The sequence below is a fragment of the Euleptes europaea genome, chromosome 5 (genome assembly GCF_029931775.1).
Source record: "Euleptes europaea isolate rEulEur1 chromosome 5, rEulEur1.hap1, whole genome shotgun sequence".
NCBI classification, from domain to species: Eukaryota; Metazoa; Chordata; class Lepidosauria; order Squamata; family Sphaerodactylidae; genus Euleptes; species Euleptes europaea.
In genome coordinates, this window is record NC_079316.1 from 108,756,186 (window position 1) to 108,783,373 (window position 27,188).

Here is a 27,188-nt window from a genome sequence, read left to right on the forward strand (position 1 = left end):
GAACGGATGTCCACATGTGCGGCTTGAAAGACGCATTTGATTTTTTGGAGCCTTGCAATGAGACGGTAGTAATGGCAAGTGGTGAAAGATATGTATGCACTGAAAAGGGAGAAATTTCTGTCTCAATCCAGAGTTTTTGTGGAACTGTAATGCATTTAAAGCTGCAAAATGTATTCCATGCGCCAAATTCTGAAAAATGTGTGCTATCTGTGAAGAGGCTAGTGAATGCTGATTTTGAAATGACAATGCTATCTATTTGACACAGAAGACAGACAGTACCAGGTTTTATCAGAAGGCTCTCATTACTACTTGGAAAATGTTGCAAATGAGACTATGGACTTTGATAATAATTCTGGAGACAGTGCTAGCTCTGATGAAAATAGCTTTTGTGGAAATGATGTTGTTGTTGGTGATGAGAAAGAATACTTTGTTGACTACAATAAGGAGATCAGAAGTTTAAATACTAAGGATTGTAAACATGACAGTTGCTTGTATTTTTGGCATCTGAAACTGAAACACAGAAATATGGAGTCTGTGAGGCAGCAACTACATGAATATGGCTTGCCAGTAAAGGACTGTATCAAAAGCTTTAAACAATGTGAGATGTGTATTAAAACTTCTGAGCGTGCGCAGAGGGCAAGTGAATTGGAAGCTGAAATGCTGATGTGTGCGCAGAGTGACTCAACAGAACCTCTAGCGCCATCTACTGGTGAAGGAAATGTTAGCATCTCCGAAAACAAAAGGGGGGAGGAAACCCCCACAGTGAATGGGATGAACTGCGCTGAGCCTCAGAGAATGGGTGATGTGATGTTGGAAGAAACGAGACCGAGCTGATCAAATCCTGGGAGCTTATGCCGCCTAACGTAATGAAGTGTCTAAAGGACACGGCGTTAGATGAGGGCAGTCCTGATGGAAATGTAGATGTCTCACCTTCCTTAAACCATTCTGAAGTGAAAAGTGACTTCTCAAGCTGGGAGAACAAAGAAGGAAAGTTTCTCAGTGGGAAGAAGAAATCATTGCAACAGCATGCAGCAATAAACACACATTTGAATATTGCAACTTCAAAGAAAATGCCAGTAATGATGCTCAATGTGACAAATAACCATGAGCTTGCCTCAATATTACAGAAGCAAGGTTTCAAAAGGGGAAATAAAGAGAAATGTCTATTCAGCAGAAAGGAAAATGGACTATGGCAATATCTTTTAATATTAATGGACAATGTTTTGATTTGTTGTGACACTGAGTCAACTGCAAAGAGAATTGCTGAGCAGCTGAACAAGTCAACAGGATCCAAACCACTTGAAAAGATAAAGAACTGTTTTGACATGGAAACAGAAAAAGACCAAAGTGATGGATTTACAAATAATCAAAAGGACAAAATACAAGAGTCTCTCAAGTTCATGAACTTACAAGACTGCAAATTAAGCAAGACAAGGAAGAAATCTTCAACTCAAAACTAATTCAGTGAATGACAAGCAACAAAGAGGACTTATTGATATGATATGATGTATTAATAAATGTTATGTGTGATATGTTAACAAATCTGGCGGCAATGTAACTCGAAAAGGGTTTTTTTGGGATTTAATGCGAGTTCCATTTCTGTCAGGGCAGTTAAAGGGTTAACTTGTTTACCTCCAAAGTTTAGATTGTCTCAAGGTGATGATGCAAGAGACAGATGTAAGTATTCTATTGGCTGGAGAATCGCCATTGCAAACGTGCAGAGAATCACGAAGTCAGAACTGTTTTATTACTCTGTCCCTTTGTTAAAAGGTGTAAAACTCTGGAGCAGAGTATTCCAGTTGCTTTTTCAATCTCAAACGAGCAAGATGCCTGCTCTCAGCCTTCATGGCCTAAGAGACAGACAAAAGCCTTAGGAAGCTGCTAATACTTTTACCAAGACTTGTAGGGAATTAGGTAGAAAGATGTTATTTGTTTTATCCGTGCTACCCTTCCTAATTTTAGTACAGTAAAGGATTTTTGTCTGATTAAGAAACAAGTCTTTGACTCTGTTTTTATTGTGTGCTTGACCTGAATTCTTTCTAACTGCAATCACGATCCATTGGGCCTCTATAGAATTCCTAATAAAAACGGAGCAAAGTAACAAAGGGAAGCAGAGCTTAAAAATCCTAAGGCAGGAATGGGGGGGAAATGGCAAGCACTTGATTATATGAGAACACCAGAAAAGCAGCAGCAATACAGTCACATGAGATAATGCCAAACAGTCTAGAAACATTAAGGCTCCCACGGGCACCTACGAGCTTCAAAGGAAACAGGAATGCGAGCGTTTAGATAAAACAGTCCTTGAACGAGAGTCTGTGAGAAAACGAAACCATTTTCGAGCAGGCCTGACATTCTGCTCCCCTTAGGGCCCCCTCCCATCCTGCAAGGGGGACGGCTTGTGGGGGTAGGCATCGTGAAAGGTGCATACTAGGTGCGGGGTGGAAACATCCCATGAACGAACCCATTTGTCATAGGCAGGGGGGAAATGTTTCCAACGAACCAGGTACTAAAGAGAGCCATGACGGACACGAGAGTCCAGGATCTTAGCAATTTCAAAATGCTCCTCCCCTCCCACCATCACAGGTTGGTCTGGAGGCGGTTCGGGATGCCATTGTGAGGACGCAATATGAGATTTCAAGAGGCTTACATGGAAAACTGGATGGATGCGCCTCAGAATCTTTGGGAGAGAGAGTTCCACGGTGACTGGGTTGATGATGCGAGAAATGGGATATGGGCTCACGTATTTGGCACTGAGTTTATTACACGGGCGGGTGAACCGAAGGTTTTTTGTTGACAGGTAGACCAACTCTCCCACTAGGGAGACCGATGCTTGTCGGCTTGAGCTTTGTATTTACGTTTAGCCCGCTCCAGATTCTTTACTAGCCAGGGCCAGGTGGTATGAATTGCGTCCACCCAAGCTGCCACATCTCTACCACCCTCCTTCCCCTAAACATCGACATAGCCAATGGGACCGAAGTCCTGGCCATACACAGTTTGAAACGGGCTGAAACCTGTGGATTGGTGTACAGCATTGTTATAAGTATACTCAGCAAAAGGCAACAACCCAACCCAATCATCCTGGTTGGTAGTTCACATAACAACGAAGGTAACATTCCAAAACTACATTGACCCATTCAGTTTGTCCATTGGTTTGGGGGTGGAAAGCACTGGAGAGGCCCTGTTCCACCCCGACTAGTTTGAGGAAAGCCTTCCAAAATTTGGCAACATAACTACTTCTGCGGTCGCTCACAATCTTACGTGGAAACGAATGCAGTTGGAAGACATGTGACACAAAGAGGCGGGCCAACTTTGGGGCGGAGGGAATACCAGCACACGGGACGAGATGCACCTGTTTAGAAAACAAGTCGGTAATAACCCATAAAACCGTTTTTCCCTCACTGAGGGGGAGCTCAGTCATAAAATCCATAGCAATTACTTCCCAGGGTCTAGAAGAGATCTTCAATGGTTGCAACAGTCCAGGGGGTTTCCCTTGGGATCGCTTGACAGTGGCGCAGATTGGACAACTGCGGATGAAGGAGTGCCCACCAAAACTGCCTGCGTAATAAGTGGAGGGTTTTCAAAAAGCCAAAGTGTCCAGCAGTTTTGGCGCCGTGGGCTAACTGCAGGACTTCTTTTCGAAGTACTTTGGGCACATACAATTTCGAGTCTTTGTACCAACACCCACCTCGTTCTAGCAGGTACGAGGGCAGTGCCTGCACGGTGTATTCAACCAGGCATTGGGCACGAAGGGAGTCCAGGAAGGAGTCAGGCAGGGTCATTCCCACCACGGAGGGGGGTGAAGCAGGGCTCGCTGGCGGTGGTGGTGGGGCGGAGGGGAGGCTTGGTTGAGTTGGGGCACTAGGCTCAGGAGGTGCAGATGGATCCGGTGAGGGAGTCAATTCCCTCCTGACAGAGGGTTTGGTGTCCGCTGCTTGGGGCTGGATCTGGGGCAGAGTTTGGGACCGAGTTTGTACAGCCAAAACTGGTAGAGCATTCCTTTGTGTCGGGGTGAACAAGGAGACCGTTGGATGGTCGATTTTCACCGGGTATTGGGGAAGCCTGGAAAGGGTGTCAGCCAGTACGTTCTGCTTTCCAGGCACATGCTTGAGCACAAAACGGAATTGAGCAAAGAAGTCAACCCAACGCTGTTGTTTCGCGGATAGTTTGTGGGCCCCCGTGAGGGCCTCTAGATTTTTGTGATCGGTCCAGACCTCAAAGGGGATCCTGGAACCTTCAAGGAATTGCCTCCACGTAGTGAGAGCATGGTGGACGGCTGCAGCCTCCTTCTCCCAAATTGGCCAGTTCAGTTGGGAGTGTGCAAACTTCTTTGAAAAGTAAGCACAGGGGCGGAGAAGACCGTCTGGCCCCCTTTGCAAAAGAGTCCCCCCATAGCTACATCAGACGCATCCACTTGCACTATGAACATATGGTCAGGATCAGGATGCTTTAGCACGGGTTCAGAAGTGAAAAGCTGCTTGAGAGTCGTAAAGGCAGCTTGACACTGATCCGTCCAGTGAATCTTAGCGGTGGGCAATGTGGCAGAGACCCCTTTACCTTTGGTCTTCAGGAGGTCGGTGAGTGGCAGTGCCACTTGAGCAAAGTTGGGAATGAAACCACGGTAAAAACTGGCAAAGCCGAGAAATTGCTGCATTTGCTTGCGGGTGGAGGGAGGAGCCCAATCAAGCACAGATTGTATCTTAGCAGGGTCCATGGTGAGCCCCTGGTGTGAAACTATGTAACCCAAGATGGTTACTTGTTTCTGGTGGAATTCACACTTAGAAACCTTAGCGTAGAGTTGATTGTCTCTGAGGCGCTGTAACACTTCCCTGACTAGGGCAACATGCTCATCCATGGAATTAGAATAAATAAGGATATAATCGAGATAAACCACCACGCCTCGATATAATAAATCATGGAGGACCTCATTAATGAGCTGCATGAAGACCCCCGGGGCCCCTTTTAATCCAAAAGGCATCACTAGAAATTTATACATTCCGAAGCAGCTAGAGAAGGCTGTAAGGGGTTCGTCTCCGTCACGAATCCGGACCCGGTAATAAGCTTCAACCAAGTCCAGTTTGGTAAAAATGCGCCCCTCCTTTAGCTGTCCCAAGATGTCCGAGACTAAAGAAATGAGGTAGGTGCTGGTTTGGGTGACTGCGTTGAGTTTTTTCGAAAGTCAATGCACAAGCGCAAGTCGCCCGTTTTCTTTCAGACAAAGAAAGCAGGGGCTGAGTTGGGAGAGGAGGAAGGACGAATGAACCCTCGAGCAAGATTTTTATCCAAAAGGTCTTGCAGTACGGCACGCTCGGAAACACTCATGGGGTAAATTCTACTTTTAGACAGTTTGCAGTCTCCCACCACTTCAATCGCACAGTCCATTGCGCGGTGGGGGGACAATGCATCACATTCTTTAACATCAAATACATCCCCAAAGTCTCGGTATACATCGGGTATTTGGGTCGCCGGTAGGGCATCGGAGATCAAGGCTGAGGTGGGCGGAAGGACAAGTGCGACCTCGCGTCGATGCTGGTCACAAACGGGGTCGGAAAATGTAATTGTATCAGCCTTCCAGTCTATGGAGGGGCTGTGCCCCTTGAGCCAGTTGATGCCCAATATGACCTCGTAGCAGACAGGAGCTATGGTAAAGTCTATCTGCTCCCAATGGGAACCAATGCCCATCGCTACTCCTCGTGTGCGACGGTCGACCGGCCCCCCCTTAAAGTGGCTACCGTCCGTTTGGGCAAATTGGACAGGGGCCGGTAGATTCTCGGATTTGACTTGAAGAGCTGCAAAGGTGGCCTCATTGATTAAAGAGCGCCCGCAGCCGGAATCTATGAGAGCTTTGACCCGTAACTGGGGGCCCCTTTTATAGTGTTGTAACATTACATCCACATAAACAGTATTTTCGACTTCACTCACCATGACCGGAGCCTTGGGTGTTGCAGGGAAATCTGCAGGGGTCTGTGGGGACGCTCCACTCACCACAGACCGTCTGTTTTTTGACAGGTAGAGAGGAGATTCCAGATTCAGAGCTGGGGAATTCCAATGATGGTCTTCGTCTGAAGAAGGAGAGCTGTCCCCCAATGGGGCACTTGTAATCTGGGACCCTACAGGGCCGATAGGTGTAGGGAGACTAGACGGTTCTCCAACATGAAGTGCAGAGGGTGTGGGTTGTCCCGGAGCTGGGCTGCGGGTGGCCGTGGTGCCTCTGCGTTGAGGTCGTCCCCGAGCTCGAGGCGGTACATCGGGTCGAGCGAGTTCTGGATGTTGAGGACAAGCCACTGCAAAGTGGCCCATAACACCGCAAACGAGACAGGCCCCCCCTCTGGAATCGGGACTCGCGATCCAGAGTGAGCTGGGTTGGTCTCCGCGGGTTGGGAGTTGAAGGTTTGGGGGGAGGTTTCTGACCGCCCCTCTCTTTGGTCTGATTCCGGACTAGGGACACGAATCGCCGGCGGCTTTCTACTTCCTCGGCCAGTAAAATCCAATCCTCAAGGGTATCTGGGTTGCCTCGCATATAAGACCAGTTCAAAATGTCTGGGTGCAAAGCTTCTCAGAAGTAGTGGATAAGGGTAGCTTCAGGCCAATCCACTATTTTACTCGCAAGTCATTGGAATTCATCTGCGAATTCCCGAAATGGAGAGGAGCCTTGCCTGAGTTGCAAAAGTTCCGCTTTGGCTCTCTCTCCCATGAAGGGGTCCTTAAAGCGCCTCCTTAAGGCAAACATAAAGTTATTGAGGGAGCGAATGGCGCGGGACCGTGTATCGAACTGAAGAATCATCCAGTCGGCCGCTTTCTCCGTTAACAGGGAGGCAACGAAACAGACGCGGCTATCTTCGGTAGGGAGGAATTGTCTTTGCTCCCTCATATAACTATCCACATGATGTAGAAAACGGGGCAAGGTTTCAACTGAGCCGTCATAGGTAATCTTCAACGTCGGTTGCCTCCATGGCATTGGGGGTACAGGCGGGTATCCAGGAACTGGTGCTCCTGGTAACCCCGGCGCACCCGGTAGTACTGGTAAGGCAGGTGCAACAGGCACTCCGCCGGGTGCCACGAGGCCTCCGCCAGGAGCTGCGGGTCCTCCACCAGGGGCTGCAGGTCCTCCGCCAGGAGGAACTAGCGGCGCAGCTGGTTGCTGCGGCGGTTGTTGCAGTGGTGGCTGCGGCGTCACAGGAGCCGGGGCAACAGGTGCGGTTTGAGCCCGTTTTAACTGGTCGTTGTCCCTGAGTACCAGAGCCAGTTGGTCCTGTAAGCGCGCCACCTGCTCCATAAGGTCCAGATTTTGGTTTCGCAGCAAAAACATCTCGTCGCCGGTGCCGCCAGCATGGCGGGACTGGCTGACCCGTAAATTAGCGGCCCAGAGAGACTCCCCACCGTATAAGTCCTCCTTGTCGGAATCGACTGGCACCTCGGGCAACGTCCCCACCAACCTGCGGGAGCGTTGAACGCTATGAGGCAGGACAAAAGTCGGGGAGAATGGGGGTAATTCATAGCCCCCAGGTTGTCGGGGGCGCGCTCCGGCCTGCGCCCGTTCGGCAGCTAAGCGTTCCCTCTCCTACTGTTCAGCCCGGGCTTTTGCCACGGCTTCTGCCGCTGCTCGTGCCTGCTCCTCCGCTCTTTTGCGTTCAGCCAGGGCCTGGTCGGCTTCTAGCTTGGCGGCCAGTGCCGTGGTAACGAGTGGAAGGGCCTCCTGTTCCAAAGTGTAGAGGAGTTCAGCGGGATCTGTTAGATCCAACATCGGCTGGATCTGCACTGCCAAGGCCGCTGCAGTAGCACCGAAGTCAGGGGTCAGATGCTTCGTGAGTTCAGCCACCGAAATAGTGGCTGCAGTGTGGCCTTGAAAGAAAATGATTGGAAGGCAGCAAAGCGTATGCTCAGGTACCTGAAGGGATCTGTGCATAGAAAGCTGTGCCTGGAAGCAGATAATGGGGAGCTGACTGCCTATGCAGATGCATCTTGGGCAGATCAGGGAAGCGCCAAATCTACCACTGGTTATGTGCTATATTTTGGAAAAGCACCCATACACTAGAAGTCATTAAAACAATCATTTGTTGCCATGAGTACATGTGAAGCTGAGTATAGTGCTGTCAGTGAGTGTATTAACCAGGTGGAATGGTTTGTATATCTCCTGAATGAACTCAATGTGGCTGTAACTTTACCAGTAAAAGTATATACTGACAACCAAGCAGCAAGGCAGCTAGCCACTGATCAATGCTTCAAAGGGAAGAGTAAGCATATCAGGATATCAAAATGTAACTGATGCTGTAAATAAGAAACAAGTATGTATTGTAAAATGTACAAGTGCTGGTAATGTAGCTGATCTGTTTACTAAGATTGTGGATTGTAACAGGTTCATGCATTTGACTAAACTAATATCCTTGAGAAGGAGTGTCAGAGATGCAAGGCTGTCAGATTAGTTTGACAGGTTGCACTGAGATCAAGTAGATCTGTAATGTCATAAGTCTGGAAAGTTCCTGGATAGCCTGTGGGATCTGGCCAGAACCGGTTTGGGCCGGATGGCTGATGCAATGTACTAGCAACAGGTGAATGACTTAGCATCTACTGTGATTGGTTGCCTGAGATGGCATATTGTATAAAGCTGTATAGAATGGAAGCTTATGTGTCGGGATGCTATGAGTGGAAGAGTAGTTTGCATTATACCTGTGCACTGTAAAATAAACAAGCACTGCTTTTCTAGTAGCAAGGAGTTCTGGTGGTGTTTTCCTGGACAACCTGCGTAATCCACTGGCTCCCGCGACAGAGGAAGCAATTTTCCTCCAGGCCGGATTGGCCAGGGATCCTGGAGGATTTTTTTTTGTTTTGTTCCCATCTTCTGGGCATGTAGTAGGGGTCACTGGAGATGTGTGGGTGGGTGGAGGCAGTTGTGAATTTCCTGCATTGTGCAGGGGGTTGGACTAGATGACCCTGGGGGTTCCTTCCAACTCTATTATTTTAAACTGTAGGTTGCACAATAAAAGTCTGGCGGCGGGGGGAATGACTTGTTTGTTTGCAAAAATGTATTAAATTGGATTATTTGGTTTTTTTTTTTTTACCAATTGTTTTATTTATATCATAAGCTGCCTTGAGTTCTGCAAGGAAGAAAGGAGGACAATAAATGCTTTAAATAAATAACTTTGAAAACTGATTTTGTCCATCTTATCAACATTAGAAAATTCTCCGTACCTGCCAGAAGGGAACCAGATCAGATCCCAAGGTCTCATGGAACCACAGAACAATTGGAAAACAATTGATGGACTCTGCTCAACTCTACGCAAGACACAGATTTCGTGGTTGTACACAAATAGAAAGAATTACAGTATTAATTCCTGAGCTTTAAACATGTTTTCCCTCAAACATAACCAGCTAATAAACAGGTAATCCAAAGACAGCAATTCCACTGGGCAAATGCAAGAATCTCAAGATCCTAAACAACTATTTCAGTCCCAGTCAGACTAGGGATTCTTGGTGAAGCAACTGTGATTTATGTACTGTATCAGCTGGCATCTGATTCGGCCCCTAAGTAACTCTTAGAAGCTTTTGCTGTGGTTGTGATAAAAATGGCAGCCTGCCTTGGAAAAAAGCACTGGTAGCCGTGGGTAGCCCTCGCCTCCGTGAACATGTCTACTCCCCTCTTAAAGCCTTCCAAGTTGGTAGCCATCACCACATCCTGGGGCAGGGAGTTCCACAATTTAGGCCAAGGCATTCATTCCCCTTGCCCCATAAATATATGTACACCTTCCCGCTGAGAAAAAGTATATCTACCCTCTTCACGTTTGCAGTGGGAGAGTAGCACAGACCATCAATACCACTTCTGTTATAATTTTCACAGAAGCAATTCTAAGGCAATCTGCGCTACAATATTGCTTCAGAATGCCAACTTGGGACTGGGAAATGCTGGAAGGGGTTTGCATCTATTGAGGAGCCCAGTGAGACGGATCCATCCCACATACATTAATACAGAACAATCCTGTAACTAAAGCAGTCTGTCAGCATTTGCCGGGATCGAGCAATCCTCAGGAGTTCGAGCACGCGGGTTTCAGGACCTCACAGAAGCAGTCAGCCAAAAATAATTGAAATACACCGGTATTCAATTTATTTATAAAGAGGACACGGCAAGCCAACTTGCATTCCATTCTCCCCACTTCGGACACATTATACTGTTCTCCACAATGTTATATAAAGGCAAAACTACATGTTAGAAAAGGGAACAATGTCCAGAACTATTTTCAAACAGTAAACAGCTCTTCAGAGCTCAGAGCTGTATCTTATCATTGTCCAGGAACAAAAACACGGGGACAAGGGTTCCAATGTCTCCTTGGTGAGCCCCACACGAAATGGAGAGGAATGACTCGAACACTACTCTGACTCAGGGTCACTTTTCTTCATTTCCATCAGGCTCCTCAGAGAGGCGTTCTTGCGCCCTCTGCTGAAAGCAAAAATGAGAGAAAACCGGGCCCAGGCAGGCAGAGACGGAAAGCGGGGACCCTCTCATATTTAAACGGACATTGTCGCCAGATCCCTTTTATCCCGGAGGCAAGCTCCAACCTCCGTTTTGCAGAACGAAGCATATCAGAAGTGTCAGAATGAGGCAGTGAAGTTAACCCCTTACATGTTCAAGGCAGCCTTTCCCTCTCTCGCTATATATCCCGAAACATGCAAAAAAGAAAAGAAAAAAGAATATTTGGCTTGTAGCTAGGATGAAGCGAATAGCATACAAGCTCAATTCATTTACAGTCTGATAAAGAACAGCATGACCACATTACAGTAATTGTTCTGCAGCTTTTTTCCTAAAGAATCAATACATATTTTTGTACATTAATTTATTTTGTACGTTAATAAGGCGCGTTCAACGAGTCTACTTGTACAACATACGTTTCTGTATGGGAGTCTTCCCTGGCTTTCGCCCGTTTTGTTCTTCCTGCAGTTTATACATACGGTCCCTTTCTAAAAAAAGACAACTACAGAGAAATGAGCTGTGCAGAATGATTGTAGGCTGTGGAAAAGACAGCTTTTCGCTCACTGGCAATCCTTACTGTCGTGTAACGCGAATCAGAGAAGTGAAAAACATTTATGAAAAAAACCAACAAGGTGGAAGAGTTAATACATTCTGCTTTTGTCCCCCGTCCCCCCCTCCCTCTGTGCAGACAGAAACGCTCCCTTTCACTCAAGGGCCTGATCCGGTGTGAAATGTACTTAACAGGTCAGACGAGAACTCGAACTCAACTCCAGCAAGAGAGAGAGGCACTGCATTTTTTTTAAAAAAACCGACTGAGTTAATTAAGGCTTTAAGAATGACGCTGGTTCGTAGCAACTTGGGAGTCTTTCGGACCGCGCCGCTGGTGGTTTTAGCCTACGGCTTCGCTGTTAGTCCGATACGCCTGCTTGCGCAGGTGAGCCTCAATCTCTTCCCGGAAAACCAGCATCCCCAGGTGAGAGTGCGACGCCTCGTTCATGGCTTTGGACTGAATGCACATGCGGTATTGCTCCGGAGTCAATTCGTCAGCGCAGTGCTTCTCGTGCCACAGGTGGAACAGTCCCGGCACTGGGGTCCGGATCACAACTAGGTCACCGTGCAAGTACTTCCGGTAGAGGTGGACGTCCTCTCCCCCCCAGCCTTTCACTTCCAAGTCAAATCCTCCTAGGAGAGAAAAAAAATCAAGAGGACACAGATAGAATGTACTTCGGAAGCAAATAAATTAAATTGGGGGGTCCCCAACCTTTTTGAGCCTGGGGTAACCTGTGGGATTCTGACCCGGCTGCTGAAAGCGGAGCCAGCCACAAAATTAACATAAGAACGTAAGAAAAGCCCTGCTGGATCAGATCCAGGCCCATCAAGTCCAGCAGTCTGTTCACACAGTGGCCAACCAGGGGCCTCTCGGAAGCCCACAAGCAAGACAACTGCAGCAGCATTCTGCCTGTTTTCCACAGCACCTCATATAATGGGCATGCTCCTCTGATACCATGGGGAATAGGTGGTTTGCCATTGCCTGCCTCTGCATAGCGACCCTGACCATCCTTGGTGCTCTCCCATCCAAGAACTAACCAGGGCCAACCCTGCTTATCTTCAGAGATCTGACTAGATCGGATTAGCCTGGGCCATCTAGGTCAGGACAATAAGGTCGCATCACAATAGGCTCATGATAAGCCTGTGAAGTTTGAACTCATGGGGTTTTCAAGGCATGAGACGGACACAGTTGTTTTGCCATCGTCTGCCTCTGTGGTCACCCTGGACTTTCCTTGGTGGTCTCCCATCCAAGTAGTACCCTGCTGAGCTTCTGAGATCTGACAAGATGGGGCAAGCCTGGGTGAGCAGAGTTTAAATAAGGGGCAGGCTCATGAGCTAGATGGAGCTGAAAGAAGCTACTCTGACCAATAGTAGTAACTCGTTTATCCACAGGTCGAGTATCCCTTATCTGGACTGCTTAGGATCAGAAGTGGTCTGTATTTCGGATCTTTCCGTATTTTGGAATTTTTGCATATACAGAAGAAGAGTTGGTTTTTATATGCCAACTTTTCATACCACTTAAGGAAGAATCAAACCGGTTTATAATCACCTTCCCTTCCCCTCCCCACAACAGACACCCTGTGAAGTAGGTGAGGCTGAGAGAGCTCTAAGAGAATTGTGACTAGCCCCAAGTCACCCAGCTGGCTTCAGGTGTAGGAGTGGGGAAACCAACCCAGTTCACCAGATTAGCCTCCGCCACTCATGTGGAGGAGTGGGGAATCAAACCCGGTTCTCCAGATCAGAGTCCACCGCTCCAAACCACTGCTCTTAACCACTACCCCACGCTGGCTCCCAGGAGATATCTTGGGGATGGGACCCAAGTCTAAACACGAAATTCATTTATGTTTTGTATATACTTTATACACATAGCCTGAATGTAATTTTAAACAATATTTTTAAATAATTTTTTGTACACTGAACCATCAGTGTCGCTGCTGAGGGCCTGTGAGTAACGCCTGCATGCTGGCTGAAAAGGTCCGGTTTTTGGATCAGTCTGGATAGAGGATGTCTGGATAAGGGATACTCAACCTGCATTAACAAGGCTGGGTCCAGGAGAATCCCGCAAGGTCAACTTGACCTTCCACAGAAAGCTTAACCCCATCTAAGCCACAGAATCATCGAGTTGGAGGGGGTCATGCAGGCCATCTAGTCCAACCTCCTGCTCAATGCAGGATCAGCCTAGAGCCAACTCCGGCACGCGGAGCCCTCACTGTGGGCACGCGCTGGTCTGCCATCCGCCCCCTCCCGAGCCTCCCGTCCTGCACTTCCGGGGCGTCTGGGCCCCTCCCTCTCTCTCAGCTCCTCCCGGGGTTGCCTCCCTCTCTCTCAGCTGTTTGTCGGATCTCCCCGCCCCGCCTCCCTCGCCAGCGTCTGCCCGCCGCTCCACCGGGCGAGGCTGGGGCCGAGCGGGTTGCCGCGGCTCCTGGCAGCAGCGCTTGAACGCGTAGAGCAGGGATGGGGAACCTCTGGCACAGGGGCCGTATGCGGCCCCCGAGGACATTTTTTGTGGCCCTCGGGAGCTCTGGGGCCCTGCTGCGGAGGCTCGGCACAGGGCAGCCCTCCCTGAGGGTGTTCCTGGGGCCGTGGCTTGCAGGGGCACTGCGGCGCCTTTGGACCTCCTCTTGCTGACTGACGGCTGTTGGTCGGACAGAGGAGGGGGAGGGACCCTTCCCCCAAGGCTGCCCCCTATAGCCGCGGCGTGCAGGAACGCCGGGGCTCACTGTAAGCCCCTCTTGCTGCTTGTCTGTTTAGCAGCGAGAGGGAGGGGGGGAAAGAGGCCCCCGGCCCCCAGCGGCAGAGCATGCGCGCAGGAGCCGATCGGGCTTTGGGGGGCCTTTTGTGGACTCTGGGGGGGAGGAGGGCATGGAGCCTGGGGCCCGGTCATGCAGGGCTGGCGGGTGTGTGTGTGTGTGGGGGGAAGGCTTTTCTCTCTCCCTCTCTTTCTGTCTCTTTCTTTGTCTGTCTCCCTCCATCCTTTTCTTTCTCCCCCTCTTTCAATTTCTTTCTCCCTCTCTCCCTTTTCCTCTTTCTCTGTTTTCCTTCCTTCCTTCCTCCCTTGCTGATCGACCGCGGGCTGCGCCCCCCCGGCATCTCGTTTGCTCAGGCCTACCGCTGGCTGCCCTCCCGCCTGGTGGGGGGGAGCGGGGGCGCACTCCAGGCCTTCTCTGCATGGCCTCCCCTGGGGTTGCCAACCTCCAGGTGGTGAACAGAGACCTGGCAACCCTAGCCTCTCCCCCCCCCGCACCGGGAGATATACACCTGGTATGGCCCCCGAATGATGCTATAAATGTGCAAATGGCCCTTGGCAGGAAAAAGGTTCCCCACCCCTGGCGTAGAGGAAGGGGAGGAGGAGGCGGGGGGCAGGTGGGAGGCAGAGCGGTGCAAAAGAGCAAAGCATGAATGGAAGGGTGGACTATCTCCTCTCTGAGGAAGTGATCGACCTCACCAGAGGACCGGCAGGTACAAGGTCGAGGGAGGGGGCGGTGCGGGTCTGAGGCAGTAGCCCTGGAGCTCTGCGGCCGTCTTCCTCCAGTCCCGACCACCAGCTCACTCTTGGGTCTCGTGCGGCGGCAGGAAAACCCCGGGCCGAGGCCTGCGTCACGGGGCGCCTCGCTCTGAGCCGCCAAGCCCTTTCTGAAGCCTTTCAGCGCATGGGAGAGGAAGAAAAGCCTCTGCCCAAGCATGTTAATAATAGACCCGTGGGGAGCGTTCCCAGTCGGTGCCGCTCGGAGAGCGAGGGGGAGGTGAAGCCCGCGTCACACTCTGGTTGGCGTCGCGTGCCTTTTAAGTCATTACATACAGCTGGGTGGCTTTGAACGCAGAGTTGTTTAAATGTAGCTTTTCCCTCAAAAGAGGAAGTTTGTGGAAACCGCACCCCCCCCCATAAGGGAAGAATATTTTTTCTAAAAGAGGAGGCTTAATTGTATATGAATGGCCGTTTCTGCATGGGAGGTGTTGTCTTGGATTTGCTGCTTTCTAGATGCACATTTTTCCAGTCAAAGTTCTCAAAACTCAAAAATAAGCCCCCCCATGCAGAGTTTTGAGAATTCATTTGTGGAAGATGTGCATCTAGAGAGCGGCAAATCCAGGGCAAAACTTCCCATGCTTAAGTGGCCAATGTTAAGTAAGAGGCGCTCGAACTTTCTGCTCCCCGGCTGTTTTATGGAAGGGTAGAAAGCGCCGCAGCGGAAGAGCTCGGTGCTTTAATGTTAGTGATTCGGCGAGGTGCGGATTCAAGAATGGGGGCAAATGTGTGTTGGAAAAGCCTGCTTTCTCCTGGTGGTTTTTTCTCACTGTGCGTTGCCTGCATCTAATGATTGTAGTTCGCACTGGAGTTTCTGCTCAGAATCACCATGGTGTACCCGGCAGGGAATTAAATACCCACAAGGTCAGGAAGAAAGAAGGAAACTTTCAAGGCCAAGGGTTGTGCAGGTAAAGGTAAAACAGCCGGAAGGTTGTGTCGGTGCCCAATGTCTATGTGGATTTATTACAGGTTAAAATATAACACATATACAGCCCTGAATTGCATCTAATAACACATATTACATATATGCAGGGCTGTATATGTGTCATTAGATTTTGGGGATTGAACCTGGGACCTTCTACGTGCCAAGCAGAGGCTCTACCACTGAGCCACGGCCCCTACACAGTCTGGAAGCTGTGTAGACTTGGTCCCTTGTCATGTGAAAAACACACACAAATAAATAAATTTGAACCTATTTAAGTGGAGTAGCAGTGGCAATCTGCTGCAGCTAAAACAACAAATTCTTGTGGCACCTATTGTGGCATTATCTACTGAAGCCAGCCCAGTTTGTCAGATGCATGGTATTACTATCAGCTGGTAACATTTTTTTATTCTGTCCAAGGCTCAGTATCAGATCTGCATATGAATTCCAACTCTCTAGCATTGTGCTGAAGTCTTACTAAGGAACTTAATAACACACTTTGACCAAAACCTCTGGCACTGCGCTCACATGATTTTTTGAACTTAAAAGTTGACAACCTTTATTACCAATAATATGTAATGTATTGGTTCTTGTAGGTTATCCGGGCTGTGTAACCGTGGTCTTATGTAATGTGTACTTTACAATGTTCCTGACATATATTTCGGCTTCCTGGATTTGTTTTTCATCTGGCCTTCAGATATAAAAGGCAGAGTGATTTAACACCTGTTTAGATTTGTCATCCATGTGACGAAATGAAAAGTATGCTGTTTGCAATAAACTTTGCATAAAATAGTTAATTTGCATTTAATTTTAATGGTTCAAAGAATGTCAGGCAAAATGGTTGGCCCTCACGCATGTTCACTTCATCAAATCTGGCTCTTTGAAAAAAGTGTGGACACCCCTGCTTTAAGGCAAAAGATGTTAATGTATGAGTTGTTTTTTTTAAACTAAAACCTCAGTATTCAGGTTAAATTGCCGTGTCGGCACTTTGCGATAAATAAGTGGGCTTTGGGTTGCAGTTTGGGCACTCGGTCTCTAAAAGGTTCGCCATCACTTGCCTAGAGCATCCCTGACAAGTGTTTGCCTAGCCTCTGCTTAGAGACCACCAGTGAGGGGGATCTCACCACCTCCCCAGGTGTGTGATTCCACTGTTGAACAACTCTTACTGTAAAAATGTTTTGCCTAATATCTAGCCGGTAACTTTCTGCCTACAATTTAAACCCATTCTTGTGAGTCCTATCCTGTGCTGCCAATAGGAACAGTTCCCTGCCCTCTTCTGACAGCCCTTCAAATACTTTAAGAGAGCAATCCTGTCCCCCCTCAACCTCCTCTTCTCCAGACTAGACATTCCCAACTCCCTCAGCCTTTCCTCGTAGGGCTTGGTCTCCAGGTCTGGTAGATCACCATCATTTGAATCAATTTTTAATTGCTTATGCTGTCTGCTGAATTGTGTTTTCTGCAATTTTGTAAAAAAAAAAAAAAACAAACAAAAAAAAAACAAGTCCCTGCGAGAAAGCCGGGTTATGAATGTGGTCAAATAAATTCTGCCTTCCCCACCAGCATAACCCCCCTTTTTTGTGCCTAGATCAGCTTGTTTGCTGTAACCACAGCCTTGAGACTCAGGCTGAAAACCCTCACAATTGCCTCCGGAGGCTCAGTGAACGAGATATAGAAAGCTGGATGTCATCAGCATCTTGGTGACCCCAAAGCCCCCTTCAAAGGTCCCGAGGATCTAAGCCAATGGTTTTACGTAGGGATTAAAGAAAGTTCGGGATAAAATGGATTGAAAGGGCATTCCCAAACTGCAGACCTTTCCGGGAAGGGCAAATAGGCGCAGCAGAGATTGAAGAGACTCAAGAAAGTGCTTAGTTTAGCTTAGGTTGAACAAAGGTAAAACATACGGTAACAATAATGAAGAGATGAAGCAGAAGGAGGAGGAGGAGGAAAAGGAGAAGAAGAAGAGTTGGTTTTTATATTCTGACTTTCTGTACCATTTAAGGAAGAATCAAACCGGTTTACAATCACCTTCCCTTCCCCTCCCCACAACAGACACCCTGTGAGGTAGGTGGGGCTGAGAGAGAGCTGTGATTAGCCCAAGGTCACCCAGCTGTTTTCATGTGTAGGAAGTGGGGAATACAAATTCAGTTCACCAGATTAGCATCCGCCACTCATATGGAAGAGTGGGGAATCAAACCTGGTTCTCCAGATCAGAGTCCACCCCTCTTAACCACTACACCACGCTGGCTTAACTTGATTTAAAAAAGGTAAAGGTCCCCTGTGCAAGTACCGGGTCATTCCTGACCCATGGGGCGACGTCACATCCCAACGTTTTCTAGGCAGACTTTGGTTGCGGGGTGGTTTGCCAGTGCCTTCCCCAGTCATCTTCCCTTTACCCCCAGCGAGCTGGGTACTCATTTTACCGACCTCGGAAGGATGGAAGGCTGAGTCAACCTCGAGCCGGCTACCTGAAACCAACTTCCGTTGGGCTCGAACTCAGGTCGTGAGCAGAGCTTCAACTGCAGTACTGCAGCTTTACCACTCTGCGCCACGGGGCTCTTGATTTACCTTAAGTAAAAAACATGGAGATAAGAGAACACTTCTCAAAGCTATTGTACATTACTATATTGCTGTACAATAATACAGCGCGGTATTATCAATGCAACTAAAAATCCAGGCTATCGCCAAGACATCAGAGTTAAGCCACAAGATGGTGCTCAAGAATATCAGTGAGCTGAGCAGTTCCAATAACTTGTGCCAGCTTTTCAAATGCGAAGGCTGAAATAACAAGAAATCATACGTGTGAATAATTCCTGTATTTTTAGCGGCTGTGTTTAAAACCTGGAATGAAATCGCTTCCTGGAAGCCAGAATCTCTTCTATCATTAAACGACGTGCGTTTGAGCAGGCTGTCGGAAGTAGCAACACACATTCTCAACAAGACCAATGACAGAGGGTACTGGACAAAAACCTGGAACAAAAATTTAAGCGATTTACACTGAGGCTGCGTCTTACCAACAGTCAAGAAGTCTGTCCGATATTGACAAGTCATCCCAAAACCAAAATCCCGCCAAAAGCCCGAGTCCTTTTTGTGTACCTGAAATTATAAACATAGGCATATTTTAGGCTTCTCTGGAGTGTCAGGAGAAAGGGTAACAAAACCAGGCTTGAATAATGTATTTCTACTAGACATTTATTGTTTTTCACACACTTTCCTCTGCTCGCAGCCTTTTAGGGGGGCCTGCAGACTCCATTCGGCATTCAGATATCTATTTAATCACTGGTTTTTATATTGGCAACGGAGGCTGTCATTGTTGTCTCACATTCGCCTTTCCAGAAGGCCAGGTTGTACAACCTGATAACTTCTACCTGTACTCTGGTTTCCATGAAGTTATTGACTTTTATTTATCAAAGGCACTTAAAAACCACCTTCCCCTTCTGGCCTCATGACCTAAAACATCCTTTTTCTCTCTCCCCCACCCCCCCAAAGCCATTTTGGCATCCTGGCTGATAAGAGTTTTAGAGAGCCTGAAAGCGCAGTATTTTGTGCTCATTCCCTTGGTCAATGAAAAATTTATTTTTTTGCCGTCAAGTCACCCCCGGTGGGATTTTCAAGGCAAGAGACATTCAGAGGTGGTTTGCCAATGCCTGCCTCTGTGTCACGGCCCTCATATTCCTTGGAGGTCTCCCACCCAAATACTTAGCCAAGGTCGGACCTGAGAGTGTGTGACTTGCCCAAGGTCACCCACCAAGCTTCCGTGGCGCGAATGGGGATTCAAACCTGAGTCCCCAGGTCCTTGTCTGACACTTTAACCACTACACCATGCTGGATATTCCTCTGAACCAACTCAGCTCCTGGGAACCTCTACACCTTTGGCCTGCTCTCAATCAGATTTCAACTGGACACTAGGTTCCGTTCTGTTTTTATACCCCGATTTTCTCTACCTTTTAAGGAGAATCAAACCGGCTTACCATCTCCTTCCCTTCCTCTCCCAACAGACAACCTGTGAGGTAGGTGGGTCTGAGAGAGTTCAGAGAGAACTGTGACTAGCCCAAAGTCATCCAGCTGGCTTCATGTGGAGGAGTGGGGAAACCAACCCAGTTCTCAAGATTAGAGTCTGCCGCTCCGGTGGAGAAGTGGGGAATCGAACCTGGTTCTCCAGATTAGAGTCCTCTGCTCTTAACCACTAAACTAAGCTGGCTCCAGAGGCAGGCTTAGATACTGACAGAGTTGCCAATGCAGGGGTCACTAACGCTTACTCTGTAAAGACCGTCTAGCTCCCCTGAATGTCCTAACGTGGAGAATTAGATTCTTAAGCTTCTTTCGATTCCGTCTGCTTACCAACTGCTGCTCCACAGAGGGTGGCACATCTTGATTAGCATAGACGATGGCAGGATTATAAAGGCTGAACACCACAGGATAGAAAACTTTCTTGCCTAATGGAGACAGGAGAGATCTGTTAATTCTGCATAGCCCCTTTCTGAACAGAAGAGTCAACTGCACATCTTGTAAGGGGAACCTCTGGGGGGGGGGTGCCAAGATGGCGACAGCCTCAGCCTCATTAACAGCTGCTCCGCCATTTTAGCTTTTGTACGTGTTTACTAGACCAGGTTTTAACTGCTCTGGATTACTGGACTATTTTCTTGGGATGATTGGAGCATTATCTGGGTGAATTTTAACTTGGCATAAGCGCAGCCATCTTTATTGTCTGCTAGGTTTCCTCTGGCTGAAAATGAGCCTTTGTACCCTGACAAGTTTTTCTGCTGGCTTTGCTATTCTAAAAGGATTGTCAAAGAAAACAAGGTCCTTGGGCGCTGATAAGATGGTACAGAGTAGAATTTTACCCTCCCTGAAGCTACAAGAAGCTAGATATAATTTCTAGAAACAAACAAAAGTAATCCCCTATGCTGCAATAAATGTGGCTTAATACAAAAAAATACAGCACAAGGCTCACAAAATGCTTAACCCACAATGCAAGAAATGTTTACTTATGGTGAACTAATAGTGAACACAAAGAACAAACAAACACAGTGCTGTACAACAATAAGTCTATGAGAACACACAAAACTACTTGTCAAAGAGAATATAAACAAAAACAGTCCAACCGTTGACTTCCAATCTTAGAAATGGTGCTCCTGTGGAGCTGTCTGTCAACTATGACAAAGCTTCCGCAGTCAGGTTGTAAGATCGCTCCAAACCGCAAAACGGTAACTTGAACTGCGCAAACGGCATGACTTTTCCATGGAGCTGTTTCAAAAGTGCATCCTCTGCCGCTCGGAGCGTAGAATGGCAAACGCAATTAGCGTAACTTGCGTCACGGTTGTAGCATATCCCCTGATCTTTTTGAGGTGTTCTCATTTATATCCCTCTGGCTTTACGTTTAGGGATATTACAACAATAAAGCGGTACGTGTATCCCAGGTATTTAAATCCACGTTTCACCCTGAGGCTTCTTCAGCCTATAAAGAATTTAAAACGACCACTATGGGTTCCTTCAGCCGTGGGAATCCTTATCTTCGTCGTTGCCTGGCAATGCCGGGCCGGGACCCCAGAAGAAATGCTTTTAGTCTAGTAAACTTTCCTAGGAAAGTATTGCCTGCTTTGCTGCGCCTGTGAGCGGTCATGTCTGTAGTCTTAGCCTGCTTGTCTTTGAATAAAACGTTTTTACTTCAGACCATACCTGTCTGAGTGAGTCCTTTGCATAGATCGAGAGGTGGACACCTGAGCTTGACAGCCACACAGGCCAAAACGCATCTATTGGCTTTGATTATCAACAACGTTGGAAAGTTACTAATTATATATATTCTTTTAATTGGTTAGCCTGTATATAAGGCCCAGTGTTTTAATTTTGTTATAACTTGCAGCTTGCCTTTCCGATTCTTTCTTCACGTAAACGTACCTGGCTCCGCATTCAAGCGGCAGCTGTTTAAGAACTCCACTGTGAAATAAATATCGACATCACAGAAGAACATCAAGACTTCGCCTCTCTCCCAGGCTCTGGCTCCAACGTCTAACCCCCGACCACGATTGAACTCTTCGTTCAAGGAAACGAGCGTGTAATTATGGAAGTTCGTCTCTCTAGAAAGGAGGAGAGAGAAATGAACGCGAGAGCATTTTTCTACCATTCCCGGCACGTCTACTGACTGATAAAACACATTTCATATGGTTCGCTCAGCAATGGCTCAACACATCCGAGCTTCTCAATAGGTCCATCTGGGGAAGGACTGGAATGGTCAGAAACCCACCAACGATGTAGGAGGTCCCACATTCCAGACCAATAAGAAGAAGAGTTGGTTTTTATACCCTGCTTTTCTCTACCTTTGAGGAGTCTCAAAGCAGCTTACCATCTCCTTCCTCTCCCCACAACAGACACCTGTTGTGGGGAGAGGAAGGGTAGGTGGGGCTGAGAGAGTTTTTTTTTAAAGTCACGTTTGGATTTTCTCAACTTACCTAGCAACCGACTCTAAGATGCTCTTGACTTCAGAAAGGCCCTCTTGGCCAAAATACACCACAGTGAGGTGAATCCGCTTGTCCTGATTAATGCACACATCCCTAAAAAAGAGCAAAATAACATCAGCTATTCATTATCCAGACCCAGAAAACGTTTAAACATTTCAATCAGAATCATAGAGTTGGAAGGGACCACCAGGGTCATCCAGTCCAACCCCCTGCACAATGCAAGAAATTCACAACTACCTCCCCCCCAAACACACCCAGTGATCCCTACTCCATGCCCAGAAGATGCCCAAGATGCCCTCCCTCTCATGATCTGCTTAAGGTCATAGAATCAGCATTGCTGTCAGATAGCCATCTAGCCTCTGCTTAAAAACCTCCAGGGAAGGAGCGCTTACCACCTCCCAAGGAAGCCTGTTCCACTGAGGAAACGCTCTAAGTGTTAGAAAAGTCTTCCTAATGTTTAGACGGAAACTCTTTTGATTTAATTTCAACCCGTTGGTTCTGGTCCGACCTTCTGGGGCAACAGAAAACAACTCGGTACCATCCTCTCTATGACAGCCCTTCAGGTACTTGAAGATGGTTATCATATCACCTCCCAATCCTGGAAATATCCATTATTGCAACAAGATAGCAAGAGATCTTTCAACCAAACATTTGGGTTTATAGGGACCAAATATCAAACGTACCAAGAGACCCCTACAGCCCTTCTCAACTCAGAAACCAACCCAAATTAAACATGAGATTAGTCTAGAATTACAGCCTGTCTTGACTTATAGTAATACATGAAGTCTCTTCCCAAATGAATGACAGAGTTCCTAGGCAGGCTTCTCTCGGCTACCACTCTGTTAAGATAGGGGAACTGCTAATTTGCTGATAAGGTTGCCATCTCCCGCTTGGGAAATACCTGGAGATTTTGGGGATGGAGCCTAGGGAGAGCAGGGTTTGGGAGGGGAGGGACCTCGGCCGGGTATAATGCCGTAAAGTCCACCTTCCAGAGAGGCCATTTTCTCCAGTGGAACTGATCTTGGTCAACTGGAGATCATATGGATAGTAAGGATCACATTCCACAAATCATTAGCCACGGCCTGAAGTCTTAAGAATGCATCAGAGACCAACGATATACATTTTAAAATAAGATGCTACTCAGAATAAAAAGCTGGAATTGCTGGCGCTCACTGATACTACAAAGCATCTGAATCATGCCCAGACTAACCAGCATGCTGGAAGAAGCACATATTAACTTCCAGGAGGAAAAAACCTACAAGATGGCTTAGGACAGGAGTGTCAAACACACGGACTGGGGGCCGGATATAGCCCCTTGAGAGCTCTCATCCAGCCCATGAGGCAGCCGCGGCAGCCGCCCTCCATCCGATCTGGGTTGGCGAGGCATGGCCCAGCCTGACCAAGTGACATTTATGTCATATACGGCCCTAGTAACAAATGAGTTCGACATTCTTGGCTTAGGACTTCGATTCCAATGCACTTACCTGAAGTTTTGCATGAACTGGGAAAAAATTTCCGTCCTTCCAGCAAGGGGAACAATAATGTTGATTATGGATCTGGAGATGTCAACCGTTTCGCTCTTCACTTTCATCAGGGGCCCAAACGGACGGAAGAGGGTGACGTGCCGGTACTCCATATCCTCTGACTTCTTGTAGAACAACTCATACTGCGTTCCTTTGTCTCTTTCAGTGCGGTAATAACCTTAGGGACAATCCACAGAAAGAACTGATTCAGTCACACATTTTAAACTCTGTGACAAAGATGTCGCTGTTTCAGGAATTACTACACAGGATGTGGCAAATTTCAGGTTGTTATTTGGCCAGATGCATTTCCAAATAAAGGGGAAGGAATCCAGCAAATCCCAGACCTAACAGAAGAAGGAGAAGAAGGAGGAGGAGAAGAGTTGGTTTTTATATGCCGGCTTTCTCTACCACTTAAGGAAGAATCAAACCGGTTTTCAATCACCTTCCCTTCCCCACAACAGACACCCTGTGAGGTAGGTGGGGCTGAGAGAGCTGTGACTAGCCCAAGGTCACCCAGCTGGCTTAATGGGTAGGAGCGGGGAAACAAACCCGGGTCTCCAGATTAGAATCTGCCATTCATGTGTAGATGTGTAGACTCCAGATTAGAGTCCACCGCTCCAAACCACCACACCACGCTGGTGTATTATATTATTAGGTTATTTCTAGTCTGCCTTTCTCAGTGAGAGGCAAGGCGAATTACATAGTATAAGTCAAGGGCAGCAAACAGGATGGGACATGCAGCGAACAATACAACCGGGTTTGGGTTATGGAAATCTCAAGCAGAACTGAAACAAAACATGAACTTTTAAACAGGACACATTAACAGTGGAATCCCAAGAACACTTTCCTGGGAAAAAGCCCAACTGAATAAACCTGAGTAGGATGCTGAGTAGACCTGGTTAGGATTGTTCTCTAAGTGGTGTAGAAACTACCTAGTTGGAGCTCACCTGCAGTGCCAGGTAGCACAAGACAGTGGTATAGACCAAAATTGCTAACCCTCTACCAATGCAACTTTCTGACAATTTTCATTACAGTACAGTCCTGTTTACAGGTGCAAAAAGCCCTTTTGAATAATTCCACTGTGCATAGTTTGCAGAAAGCCAGGAGAGTGAGAGCTAGCGTGGTATAGTGGTTAAGAGCAGTGGACTCTAATCTGGAGAGCCAGGTTCGATTCCCCGCTCCTCCCCATGAGTGGCGGACTCTAATCTGGAGAACCGGGTTGGTTTCTCCACTCCTCCACATGAAGCCTGCTGGGTGACCTTGGGCCAGTCACAGTTCTCTCCGAACTCTCTCAGCCCCACCTACCTCACAGGGTGTCTCTTGTGGGGAGAGGAGAGGAAGGGAAGGAGATTGTAAACTAGTTGATTCTCCTTAAAAGGTAGAGAAAATCGGGGCATATACAAACCAACTCCTCTTCATCGTCCTGACCTCACCATGGAGGCCATTCCAGAAGGCAAGAGCCACAAGAGAGAATGCGTGAGCACAGATGGTTATCGATTCTACCCATTTGCAGGACAGTACCTGCAGACAGCCCCCCTGGGATGAATAAAGTTGTCGTGGAGGAGCATAGGAAGAGAGGCAGTCCCGCAGATAAGAGGGAGAAAGTCCATGAAGTGCTTTGTATGTGACAGTTAATATCTTGAACTGAGCCCGGTAACTGCTGGGTGACCCTGGGCCAGTCACAGTTCTCTCCGAACTTTCTCTGCCCATGCGGAGGCAGGCACCGGCAAACCACTTGACGGCACTCTCCGCCACCAACTGATGGGCAGCCAATGGAGTGACTGCAGAATGAGGGTAGGGTTGCTAGGCCCCTCTTCTTGAGGTTTTTGGGGTGCAGCCTAAGGAGGGCAGGGTCTGGGGAGGGGAGTCCAGTTGCCAAAGCAGCCTTTTTTTCTGGGTGAACTGGAGGTTGGCAACCCTAAATAGCTAGTACCTGGAGGTTGGCAACCCTAAATGAGGGTGATGCGCACATTACACTTAGCTGTCAATAATAACCTCACTGTAGTGATCTGTTTGGTCACAGAAGCCGAGCAGAGCACGTGGAGAAAGCTCCGTGTGTTCAATCCCTGGCATTTCCCACTTAGAGGATTTCAGATATCAAGACTGTGAAGGACCTTTGTCCGAAACCCCTCTGCAAGCTGCTGCACATCACGGAAGGAACAATGATCCGACTGTCCAGGGCATTGCCCGAACGACTCCCGCAAGGACACAAGCGAGAAGCATTTCTCATGCTCTTACAATATTAGCACAAACTGCTTACTGCAGATTCCGCTTTGCAGTGAGCCACTGCAGGGACCGACGCTCAAAATAAAAAGTCAGCCCATGCTTTCATTATCTTTCGGAGATTTTTATTGACAGATTAAGATGCTTAGTAGGTCAAGTCCTGCGCTAAACAGATGACGGCTTGGCTTGACGCCGCTAATCTGCAACTCTAATCCTTTCGGGAAGATCAATACTTACAAATCAGTTTACTGACTTCCATAGAAGAGGTCCATGCGGTTACTTTTTAACATTCGAAAACATCAGGCTGTCCAAATGTGGGGGAATTCAGCCAAATGCATTTTAAAGGGTTTTTTAAATAAAATTATTTTGCCGATCGAGCTTAGTCACTGAAATGCAAATTTTCCATCTTTCTCAGAAGATACTGCTTCTTCTAAAAGTCTATTGCAGAGAATTCTGCCAAACGAGGAAGGTGGAAAGGCGGAAGAGCAGTACTGTAATTTTTAAAAAAGGTAATCCCCGCATCAATAATGCAAACTGGCAACATTCACAAGCCTTGAAGTGAAATTATGATATACTGGGCCGTCCATGACAACCAGATAGCTGCTTGACGGCAATGTGCCTATCTAGACATTAAAAGCAGCGATTTGTTTCCTCAGCCACCCTCTTGCTGAAAGAGGTATATTATTCTATTCCCATTCATTTCCTTGATGAATATGTTGGGAAATCAACTGTGGAAGATCTTTAACTGAACAAGTGCTATTGTGTTTGCCGCGTTCTTCTACATGCTGCTCAAATCCAGCCTTCTGAATCTTTGCTTAGCTGGAAAGAATGATAAGGGATTTTTTTCAGGGGAAAAATTTTGAACATGGAATTTTTCATGAGCAGTCTTATCTTTAGCTATGCCCTTAATAAATAAAATATTCCTCATCTGCCTTTCTGTATGAGCAGTGGACTAGATACTCTACACGCTGGTACCTGAACCAATCATCCTTAAATCTAAAACAGGTCGTGACAAATTTTATTTGGCTTGACAAGCCACCACCACCACCCCAAAAAAAATTAGGAGCCAGACATATTTTTTGGCCTTCAGGGTTTTATATCTTAATGGTCATACTTTTTAATGACTGCTACCACAAAACCTAATTCTGAACTCATCACAGTTTCTTGTCATTCTTAAAAAAGTGGTAAGTGTTGTAGCATATAAATAACTACAGAGTAACCCTGTCAGCACAGCAAAAAGTTAACCTCTGTCCCTCACCTAAGTAAGCTTCGTAGTTCTACTGAGAATCACCAAGGGACACTTAAATTTGACCTGGGCAGCCCAGGCGTGCCCCATGTCATAAGATGTCGGAAGCTAAGTAGGGACGGCCCTGATTAGCACTTGGATGGACCACCAAGGAAATCCAAGGTTGCTATGCAGAGGCAGAGGAGGAGGAGAAGGAGGAGGAGTTGGTTTTTATATGCCGACTTTCTCTACTGCTTAAGGGAGAATCAAACCAGCTCACAATCACCTTCCCCTCCCCGTAACAGGCAC

General features: G+C 47.5%; 1 protein-coding gene across 1 annotated transcript in view; it reads right to left on the reverse strand.

Annotated features, from left to right (window-relative positions):
- Positions 1-11,348: 11,348 nt before the first annotated feature.
- Positions 11,349-27,188, reverse strand: part of CSGALNACT2 (chondroitin sulfate N-acetylgalactosaminyltransferase 2) — a 34,711-nt gene continuing 18,871 nt past the window's right edge. The window contains exons 2-7 of the mRNA XM_056849748.1: positions 23,393-23,609; positions 21,900-22,001; positions 21,349-21,527; positions 19,792-19,886; positions 18,465-18,546; positions 11,349-11,641 (exon numbers count right to left, since the gene is read on the reverse strand). Of these exons, the coding sequence (XP_056705726.1) occupies positions 11,349-11,641; positions 18,465-18,546; positions 19,792-19,886; positions 21,349-21,527; positions 21,900-22,001; positions 23,393-23,609 (968 nt within the window). The remainder of the gene's footprint in view (positions 11,642-18,464; positions 18,547-19,791; positions 19,887-21,348; positions 21,528-21,899; positions 22,002-23,392; positions 23,610-27,188) is intronic.